Source organism: Acipenser ruthenus, chromosome 13 (assembly GCF_902713425.1).
Source record: "Acipenser ruthenus chromosome 13, fAciRut3.2 maternal haplotype, whole genome shotgun sequence".
In the NCBI taxonomy this organism is placed as follows: Eukaryota; Metazoa; Chordata; class Actinopteri; order Acipenseriformes; family Acipenseridae; genus Acipenser; species Acipenser ruthenus.
The window spans coordinates 18,623,344-18,634,768 of record NC_081201.1 but is presented as its reverse complement, the minus strand read 5'-3'; the positions used below and the strand labels follow the sequence as shown (position 1 = coordinate 18,634,768).

The following is an 11,425-nucleotide window of genomic DNA, read 5'->3' as shown; positions in this document are numbered from 1 at the left end:
AATGTGGGGCGGGGGGTGTCAAGATGAATGAAGTTTGAGTATGTAGATTACAGTCCACCAAAGGCTTGTAAGACTGCTTTTGGTCAAAGATCACCCAAAAAGAAATGCAGACTGTACAGTAACATTCCTGTTGCATCTTCATTGCAGTAAAACAACGGAAATTGTTTTTACGGACTGTTTTTTTTTTTGTTTTGTTTTTTTAAATACTATAAGTGTTGAAGTTTCACATTGTCTGTATTTACTTTGTTGAAATGTAATGTCTGCATCTTTAAATTAACTTTAATTAAATTGTGGGACAGCAGCTTTATTCTATTAACTGTTCTTTGCTGTATGTGAGTTTCAGACGTTTATTAAGTGTTGTTGGTCCCTTATATATCCTTAACTTAAGGTGAATATTTAAGGGGTTTAAATTTCTTAATTGACACTTGAAATGCAGAATTCATGGTTTTAAACCCTTTTAAATAATCACCTTAAAACACAAGTCAGGGATATATTGTAGCGATCTCGGTAAACGCAGACTGGCACATCACACAGAGCGACACAATCCACGCACCGGGGGGGCGAACCCGGTGTCTCTCGCACTGCTGTGAGCAGTGGGATGCAGGCACCCCGGCACGCACTCGTCGGACTGTAGCCTGGTGAGTAAGTCAGGGGCGGACTTGAGGCTGGCAGGGGAGAGTGTAGCGTGCATGGGGGAAGGCAGCAGCTGGGTTGGTAGATGACGTAATCATACACGAAGACGTAAGCTTCGTGTGTTGCAAGGGAGCCAGCTCTTACAGCGGTGTCGGCGCTGTGCTTTAGTGCGAGAGATCCCGGGTTCGCGCCTGCACTCCGTCTGTGTGTGGATTACCTCGCCCTGTATGATGCGCCAGCCTGCGTTTACCGAGATCGCTACAATATATAAAGTAATGATAAGCCTTAATGACCCCTTAAATTCACTGTTAAGGGGTAAATACCCCTTATACTATGCACGTAAATTAAGTGGAAATGCAGAGTAAATTAAGGGAAAAATACATTACTTTTCCCTTAAAACTATGATTGGTAAAATGAATGTAATTAAGGGATTTGGTTCATAGTGATGCGTCCCCTCCCAGGAGTGAAACTATAGAAGCTGGGCCGCGGTTAACTCTCCACCGCTTCAGGTGTCTTGTGTTCAAGTTATCACGATCGGAGAATTCAGTATTTCGGGCTTTAGCTCGAGTTCAGACCCAACCCAGGGCGCATCGTATGCTTAACAGCAGAGTGCAGTCACGCGCGGATTAATGCCCTGCTGAAAATGTCAGTAACGGCTGACGAGCTGGTGAACAGCTAGGAGATGGGAGCTGAAACATATCCACTGGCATACTGTGCATCCAGCGGCTTTATAGAATTCCAGAAGAGGTACAACAAAACAACTATATCCACTTAGAACTTACAGTAAAGGGCTTGGTAATGAACCAGTTTATGTAGCTGCTCAACCAGCACCCAGTCTCCTGATCCAGCACGACCAGTGCTGGAATGTCTTAAAATAATCTATTTTGGAGCAAGTGTAAATGCCTATTATAATTATAACGCTAAAAGCTAAAGCAAGCCACAATTTAGAGCAAGCATTGATGTTCCGTCCTACCGTTGCTTGTTGCTAGTTTTACGTATTTACATTTTTTTTTCTTTCTGAAATTTGTGCGTGCTTAATATATATATATATATATATATATATATATATATATATATATATATATATATATATATATATATATATATATATATATATAGCGCTGTTATTGAGAGAAAAAATCCATGTGGGTTGTTTCGACTGGCTGGTCCGTCTATTCTTTTTTGTCTCATTTTATTTTTAACCATTAACTTGCATTTTAAGCAGCTTATATTCATTCCGGCACTACTGTTCCTCACGACGTTCCTTTCCCTTCGTTGGGTTCTTTCATATGACAATGGGTAGCATCACAATAGCGCCCGTTCTCAAGGGTTCCATTGTGAATTTTGCCCCGACAAAGAATTGAGAACTTTTTTTTCTTTTTAAAAGTAAATGAGAAAATTGCCCGTATTATTGGAAAGTAATGTAGTTTATTTGTGATAGACGTTCTAGTTAGTAGTATCCCGGTTTTAAACTGTCCACAGCTGTTCTAGTTACCAAACTGTGTTTCAAAAGACTCATGACGGTTTGAGAGCTGTATGTAAATTAAAAGAACTGTAAATCTGAAATTAGATTAAGCACAATAAGGTCACTCGAGATATTAACGTCGTCAATTAACAGATCATGTAAAATGGGCTGTATACACCATAATCATGCGGAAACCATAACCCCGAACAAATGCTGGCACCGTGGCACAGTAGATGAATCTAATAGCAATGTAAATAACATCGTTTCAGTTTGTATTATAGAGAGAGAGAGAGAGAGAGAGAGAGAGAGAGAGAGAGAGAGAGAGAGAGGGGAGGGGGGGAGGATAAACCACTTTAATCGACAAATCACAGTCATGTCCATTAAATTCGTAGTGTTACCCAATCATTTGAATTTTAAGATAGTAATTAATGCTGTATTAATGTGTGTTAAGGTTGCATATGGTGTGAAACTATTTTATGCACAAATTAAATATCCGTGTAGGAAATAATTATTTCTTAGTATTCTGTGTAGAGAAACCTTTTGAAATGAATACAGGACTGCTTCTTCTTCTAGTACCACCACCACTAATAATAATAATAATAATAATAATAATAATAATAATAAGCAGATTCAATGAACAGTGTAAAAGTCCAAATATTTTTTCACAAAATGTTTTATTTTTTGTCATCACCTGATGTTTTAGAAAAACCATCCCAGACAGTGAAAGAATAATCTTATATAGAAAATATATACTTATATTGAAATATTATTTAATAAATATACAACGATGATTTACATAAATTACCCCCTTTTAAGTACAAAAATGCCCTAGAAATTGACAAGAGACCACCGATTTGTTGCTCCTCACAGAAGACCTATATTATTCATTCACAAGACCTTTCCACAATCTCAACGATTAAAAAAAAATCAAATCAAATACAAAACCAAAAACAATCTACATATTATTAGTCTCGGCTCTGTTCTTCATTTGTGTCATAGCTATGCTATTAAAACAATCAAAGACATATAAAAGTGCATTTAGATAGAAAACAACAAAGTTAAGGCAAAGTGAACGATAATCAATAAGACATTACTGGCAAAAAAAAACCCCATCAAAACACATGCATGCTCAAGACATGCACAGTACACGTCCGAACACACAATACAGCTATCAGAGTAAAGACGTTATCAAAGAGCGTCCCTTCGGACAAGTGTCTTGAGATTTTGGGCAAAGATAAGGCTGACATTTTATCTTGAACTCTGTTTCTGAGTTTCTAATAAATTAACTCATAGAGGAAAGTGGATGCGGAGAAGAAGAGTGGCCATGGTTCTAATTAAACGCTGGGAAGGCAGGGCTGTGCACGGTGTGGATACTGTGTAGACTGGCGCTGCAGCTGGGGTTTCGGAGGTAGCATGGAAACGCTTCCTCCATCGACCCGTCGGGGCTGTGGCTGCCGGTGTCCTGGGACGCGGGCGAATAAGCCGATGAGTCCCATTCTGAGGAGTGGGCGCTGGGCGAACTGCCGAGCTCCATCGTGCACGCGCTGGGCATTTGCAAGAATGCTTCTCTGGTTTGCTGGTGCTCTGGAAGAAGCAAGCACTGGTCTGCCATCTGCAGGGTTTCAGTGAGAGCCCAGATGTAGTTGTGGGCAAACCTGAGAGTTTCAATCTTGGTGAGTTTGGCATCGTCCGGGAAGGTGGGCAGGACGCTCCTCAGTGCGTCTAAAGCAGAATTCAGGCTGTGCATTCGGTTCCTCTCTCTGTCATTCGCTTTCACTCGGCGATTCTTCTTCTGTTTCGTCACCACGCCTTCGCCCTTGGCCTTGGCGCGCCCCCTCTTCGCCTTGTGTGTCTTCTGCTGGGGTCCCTGGGTAACCCCACCATACACGTCCGCTGTTTCCCCGGAGGTCTCGTCCGCTGAGGCGAAACTGTCAGCCAGATCAGATGGGGAAGGCGATGTGACCGGAGAGGAGGGCAAACTTTCAGAGTCAAAAGTTAAGGAGGTACCCTCGTCTTCAGAAATCCCAAAGAAGTGATCCCGGGTCGGGATTGAAGAACAGTTCGTTTTAGGAGACATTCTGGAATAAAGAAATGCATTTATAAAATACAGTTTAATGCTGAATGCAAAATGTAGAACAGGGTGTATCACCAAATTAGAAAATATATGAAAATGTGTTTTAAACAGAAAAGCTGGCGAATTCTATAAGGCTATATACTGTATTTGCAATCAATGCATAATCATTCTTTATATGTCATAGGGTGATGATAGTTCCTAATAATGAAAGACCTACCTGAAAGTGATGAGTGACTATAGTTTTAATCTAATTCACCGACGTTTTTCCTTTAAAAAAAGCACGAGTCTATGAAGTACAGTCTCGTGATGGGGCTGCGTGTCTGGCACACGACTGACTCCGCTCTCCTTAAATAGTGCAGGGACACAATGGGGTTTGATCACCGCGCCAGAGCGTGCCCCCCTTTGGCATTCTTTATCTTATCAGCCTGCCCGGAGTGTGCCTGCGGTGCCTCACCAGCGACGGGCAAGTGACCAATCAGCGCCGGAGCTGGGGACTGAGCCACGCGAGTCCCTTACTGGCTCCTTTCACCCTAATTACACCACTCACCGGGAGCAACAAAGAAAGGGCCAAGATACCAAGGTCGAGCTGAACACAAAATAAATAACAATAGGCCTAATAACAATAGCATGGATCCAAAAATGAACAAGGCAGTGTTTCAGTTCAGGGGATTCAGAGAATCACATAATTCTATTTTTAAACAAGGGTCTAAAAACATAACGAATATTTATAGTATCGTGTTGATTTACTTCACGCTGTATGATTTTAAACAATTTAAAACAATGTGTTTAAAACGTGCTGTGTGAGAATTGTTAAATACTGGGTTTTACAGCGAACTAACTTGTGAAAAATCATTCTTATCCCGTAGTTCCTTTATAAAAGTTTACCACTGTGTCCACATACTTTTCCCATGGTTCTACTTTATATATCCGGTAGTTTACTATAGATTTCCGTGCTTGTTAATACGCTTTACCATACATCTCTGGGCTTTACAATACTTACCTAAACTTTACCACGATTTCACTGTGCTTTCTTACACTTTGTAAGGGTTACTAAATACTTCTCAAATAAAAAACAATTTGTTTTTGTTTCTCAAGTTCAGAATTATAGAAAACTCAGATATCAACACACAAGGCCACTTTCACAAAGAACCCCAAATGCAATGCATTTTATAAATGTTTTATATTTAAACTACAAAAGTATGAAACAACATATTAGCATTTTCCCCCACTGGAGCAATAGGCCTAACTGTCAAAATCCTCTCACTTCTTTGCTGACTTCATAAAATCTAACTAACACAGCCCAACAGAATCACTTTGTGTGTGATCCTTTTAGGCATACCACGAGCCCAAAGTCCCAAAATATGAGTTTTTTCTCTAACCTCCAAAGACTATCATATTTCCTCAATAGCTCCTAACTCAGTTTCTACAACAAACAGAACACACAACAAATGCTTGTATTTATACTTAATGCAAGCGCATAAGCCGCGATTCTTCTATGTGAATTCTCTTTAGATTAGTTTCTAAACAAATCCGTGTTTCCTACAATGACAGAACAAACACCTGCTCTGTGCTAGGTATCCTTTCTTCTTAAAGCAAATACAGAGATCAGGCCACTGGGTCAAAGAAAACCGGAGTAGGCCTATTGTTGAACTTTTGCACCGTCAAAAGAAAATAATCTCTGCGAGCACCATATAAATAATATAAATGGTAAAAAAACAAACAAAAAAAAAAAAAAAACACTTTTGAAATCATGTACTTTTAAAGATTCATGTGCGAGGTGGGGGTCATTTGACTGCTTATATTGAAGCTGTAATGACTCATGCCCTCACACCCTTAAAACGAGCTTGCATTTTATCAAAGTTTCAAGTTGCTAACATAATAATGATCACGATAAATTAAAATGATCTTCAAGCAAAAACATGTAAATATAAAAAGATATATCGTTATTATAATAGTAATAATAACAACATTACACCAAACATGCACATGTTTGATTTTTAAGTCAATTGATTTTTTTAAAATGTATAATTATTAAATGAATTATAGGAATCATGCACCAAGTTAAATACTTTGTTAATCAACGTTCAGTATTAGTATTTTTGTCATATAATTTAATAACACGGTTTGCTAATTATCATTTATTTGCAAATTTAAAATGCAATAAGATATATTGCCTTAACCATACAGGTAAAACGTATATGTATTACCATTCAGGGCAGATACCTGTAAATGATCCTATCTGAGCAGATTCTCGTTTCACATAATGACAATCACCCCTGAGACCAACGTCCAACGCCATAAGCAGTCTAAGATGCAGATATTTAAAATACTTAAAAACACACCTCTGTAAAGTTAATAACGAGCTTCGGGCTTTCGAATTTTAAAATATTTATATCTCAGATATGAAACCATTCTAAAACGTGTAGATGGATTATTCAAATTTACATTATAGTGCTCTGCTTTTGCGCAAACTATTCCAAATCCCACGATTGCGCAGTTGTTTTTTATATTCTGTAATAATAATTTTGAGCTCAAACCTAAAGTTTTTGTTGTGTTTTCAGTCACCCCTTTGTACAACACAGCTTGATGTGGTGTTCTTAAAAGCTGTAGGCAAATGAAATTAACAACGGAACTGGATTTGCTGTCATGGACTTTCTGCACAAACATAACCCTTGTATTCCAGTTTTATTGTGGATTTTTAACGAGCTAAATTGTCATATAAATATTAACGTATGAGGCAGAGATTCACAATGAATGCTAGTATCTGAAAACCCTTTCACAAATGAAACCCAAAGGATTCTTTTTTCTAGAGTCATTTTGGCATTTTGCTGCCACTATGCGCACGCGTCTCCAAAAGCGCACATGTCAGAGAAAATAATTGTTTGTTTTACAAGTGCTGTACATATGGTAACTGGCTTGCAATTAGACGTTTTTGAAAGCTTATTTTTTCACTTTTCATGTGAACTTTTCTTTTTTCTTTTTTTATATGTAGCCTTTTACATGTCTGAACAAGAGAAACATTGAATAGCATGCCCGATAGTTTGGAACTTGAACAAATGGGTGACAAAAATCTGGTGAGCGAGTTTTCAAGCTTAGATTGCCCACTTCAAACGTCCTTCAAACAAAAGCTGAAGACGAAAATAAAGCCCCACCTGGTACTACTGTTTGCTAAAATAATAATAAATAGATTTCGTTTAATAAATAATTAGAACAGATTGTAAAGTGAAGTGGTTGAGGGAATATTAATCACGGTGCCGAGGGCAGGTATCACCTGCTCCGGAGCAAGTCTTGTTTATTGTTAAACTACCTTCAGACTTACACATTTCTGATAACTCTATCCCATTCTCATAGCAACTGGTCGCTTATGTTTACCCATACTTAGCATAACAAGCACAATATTACACACAAAACTGATAAAAAAATCTAGGGGGAAAACTAACCGGTTTAAACTCACACCTGCCCAATAAGAAAGGATATGGATTTGGCATCAAATGGTTATTTGCGGGGCGGCACTTTTTAGTTTACATTGGATTATTTTATACTTTTTTTTTTATAACAGGCCGACTACAATTCCTATCTCCCTGTCCTATTTGTATGTTTTATTGAAAGCATATGGTGACCAGATGAAACACATATTTAATTTGCCACTGTTGGGGAGGTCTTGCAATCTCGTTTGCAGCACACACGTATCAGGCTCTTGTGACCAAATGTTGCCTTTAATTGCTAGGCTCTCTTGAGATAAGAGACATATTTTTTATATACCTAAAACAACACTGTCCCAGATTTCGTCTGCAATTAAGGCTGTATGCGCTCTTGACTTTTGGATAGGTTATGAGGCACCATATGTTTGTGGTCATGTTCTGGTGATGTCCGGACGCACATGTCTGGGGAAAACCCAGACACACAAAAAGTAAAGCCCTTGTACTTGAAAACAAAGTTCGCAAAACCTTTTGTTTACATATTCCAAACCAAGCATTCAGTAAAATGTAAACACAGTATTTATTATATTACTTTAGCGGGAGCTAAAAAAAAAAAGGGGGGGGGGGGAGGGGGGGCTCGGTGCGTTAAAAAGGTGCGTTGCGCGCAGGCACCTAACACCTGTTTTTCTGGCTGTCTCGTCTCAGTCTCAGTCTCGCTCATTTTTTTAGCTCCAAAGCAAATGTGTGTGCACTATAAAAAAGATACTGTGATTTGTGGCGACATATGCTGAGCGAATATGTGTATACTCTTCACAAAGCGCAGCTGCTCTTCCAAATGTACCTAACCAATAATATAATACCTGCAGCCCATGGCGCATGGCTGCCCCCTCCCCCTCCCCCTTAAGACCTTAGACCTCAACTAATCTTGCTGACAACTGTTGTGTTTCATGACTTTATTGTCGCCTTAAAACAGATGCACGTTGTTATAAAATACTCATGATCGCACACAGAAATGTTATTCTTGTGATACAAGTGACCACATATGCTAAGCGCAAGGTGCACATATGTGCTCTTTTGTGGACTGTGCTTCCCAAGTGGACTTAAGAGCCAGCCAATCCAAACAAAGGTTTTTTTGAATAAGAAAAAAACACATTAAATTGTATAGCTCTAAAACGTTCCCCATCTATATATCTTGCTTGCCAGCTTATTTAGAAGGGCAGCCCAAGCTTGGCTCTCGTTTCTGTCCGAGAGGGAGCTGGAAGCGTTGAACGGTGTGCTCTTGGAATGTAGTGGTCTGTTGTGTCCTGGAAAACGATCATTAGCAAGAGGTAGTATTGACTGTATAAACTACATTATTCAAATATATATGATTTAGAGTAGAGAGCATGGTTAAATATGCATGTGGAATATAACCTAAGCTTTACATTATGGATAAAATACACTAAAATAAACTATTTAAGCAGTTTATCGTGTCAAATTCTAGTTTCGATAGTTTAAAGAAATATAATAACAGAAAGAACTTGTTGGATAAAAATAATGGTCGGGTTGGAAGTTTCACAATTCATTTAAGGAGCGCTTCAAATAACTACGCAGTTGTATGAATCTCTGAAGGATGTACTACAGGCACTAACCAAACGCTTAGATATAAAACGCTCTTACTTTGTTGGTTTGTTGTTAAGTGTTAAATTGTATCACCTGTAATGTGATAGGTGAAACTTTCTTTAAGAATTGGGCACCAGTACAGCCTCGGCATGCATGGAAGATGATTAATTCTGTGACCCGTGCTCTTACAGCACGAGCGAGGAACTGTCGGGTCGTATCCCAGTGTCACAGCAGTTAGAACATGTAAGATCAGAACAAATTCCAAAGCGTGCAGCAAATCTCCAGTTGGACGATTGTTGTTGTCGCTGCTGCTGCAGCCAGCCCACTGTGCAGTTGCTTGAACGTTGCGAAAATATTTTGGACACACGTTTAGTAAAAGAGTCGAATTAATTTGCACCACATGAATCCAGAATAAAGCGCATAGCGTACAACAAACAGCTACAAAGTACAAGGTACAGCTCTCGCTACAGTGCATTATTAATACATTTTACATTACCTAAGGAGTGTTTAAAAAGTGGCACATGCCGTGATTTAAAACAACTGCAGCAGAAGTTTGTTCTGAACTAGTATACAATGCAATGTAATGCGCATTTATGCATCCTCGCGTTACCATCACAGATGCATGGACATGTATGGTGCTCACATACATTGCATTGCAAATATATATATAAATGTTCCTTTGCATGCCCTTGCAATCTTAATAGAAATGATCTACGTTATAAAATACAGATTTTAAACAAATACAAAAAAGCGTGCATACTTCTTTGTTACCTCAAATGAAATGTGCACGATGCTCTGATGTGGAAGCCTGCGTTGTAGCCATGTGTATGGAGGGAGCATTAGTCTGGTCTACACCTCTCCATACCTGTGGAGAGCTATACTCAACAAAGGGTTTGCTGAAATCAAACCATGAAATGGCACCTTTTATGCCCATATAAAATTAAAATGAAACCGCTTGTAACTTTTATTTTGGGAATTAAAATAAATATTCATTGGTCTCTTTCTGGACACCTAGGTTTACAGCAACTATCTCCATTTGGGAGTGAAGACAAGGAGCTGTTAATGGACCAGCTTACTGTAAAGAGCCCTCACTCTAGTGCCAGTGGATGCAGTCAAGAAAGTGTAATAAAGCACAGTGAAAACATGGTAAAAGCACAGCAAAGTCTAATAAAGGGCAGCAGTGTGGAGTAGTGGTTAGGGCTCTGGACTCTTGACCGGAGGGTCATGGGTTCAATCCCAGGTGGGAGACACTGCTGCTGTACCCTTGAGCAAGGTACTTTACCTAGATTGCTCCAGTAAAAACCCAACTGTATAAATGGGTAATTGTATGTAAAAATAATGTGATATCTTGTAACAATTGTAACTCGCCCTGGATAAGGGTGTCGGCTAAGAAATAAATAAATAATATAATAAAGCACAGTTAAAGCATGGTAAAATCACAGCAAAGTGTAATAAAGCACAGTGAAAGTATGGTAAAATCACAGCAAAGTGTAATAAAGCACAGTGAAAGCATGGTAAAATCACAGCAAAGTGTAATAAAGCACAGTGAAAGCATGGTAAAATCACAGCAAAATGTAATAAAACACAGTGAAAGCATGGTAAAAGCACAGCAAAGTGTAATAAAGCACAGTGAAAGCATGGTAAAAGCACAGCAAAGTGTAATAAAGCACAGTGAAAGCATGGTAAAAGCACAGCAAAGTGTAATAAAGCACAGTGAAAGCATGGTAAAAGCACAGCAAAGTGTAATAAAGCACAGTGAAAGCATGGTAAAATCACAGCAAAGTGTAATAAAGCACAATGAAAGCATGGTAAAAGCACAGCAAAGTGTAATAAAGCACAGTGAAAGCATGGTAAAGCACTCTAAAACCCAAAGAGGTATGGTAAAGCATATTAATAATCATGGTGAACCATGTTAAACTTTGACAAATCTATTGTACATGTATAACCATTAAAAAAAACAAAAAAAATACCATGGTTTTATTAGGGTGTAGTCATGCATTCTTCCACAACACTGAAATTCTCAACTTTCAAAGAAAACTTGCAAATGCACAGATTCTGTATTCATATTGATATTTTTTTGTTAGACTGTACTTTTGGAGCTACAATATACATGTGGTTCACAATCTCATGATTTTTTGAAAAAGGTAAAACACCCGTTCATTTTGCAAAACTAGAACCGAACAAATAAGTCATATATTTCAAGTTCTCTTAAACATTCTCAGTGTGTTGTGT

At 38.6% G+C, this 11,425-nt stretch overlaps 1 protein-coding gene across 1 annotated transcript; it reads right to left on the bottom strand.

Annotated features, from left to right (window-relative positions):
• Positions 1-2,795: 2,795 nt before the first annotated feature.
• Positions 2,796-4,481, bottom strand: neurog3 (neurogenin 3). The gene is made up of 2 exons (XM_034031320.2): positions 4,390-4,481; positions 2,796-4,176 (listed from the first exon to the last, which is right to left on the bottom strand). The coding sequence occupies exon 2, from the start codon at positions 4,173-4,175 to the stop codon at positions 3,429-3,431; it is 747 nt and encodes a 248-aa protein (XP_033887211.1). The 5' UTR covers position 4,176; positions 4,390-4,481; the 3' UTR covers positions 2,796-3,428.
• Between the last annotated feature and the right edge of the window lie 6,944 nt (positions 4,482-11,425).

What these genes read in the sequence shown, in the direction of transcription:
- neurog3 (XM_034031320.2), bottom strand. Translation starts at nt 4,175, where the DNA reads ATGTCTCCTAAAACGAACTGTTCTTCAATCCCGACCCGGGATCACTTC.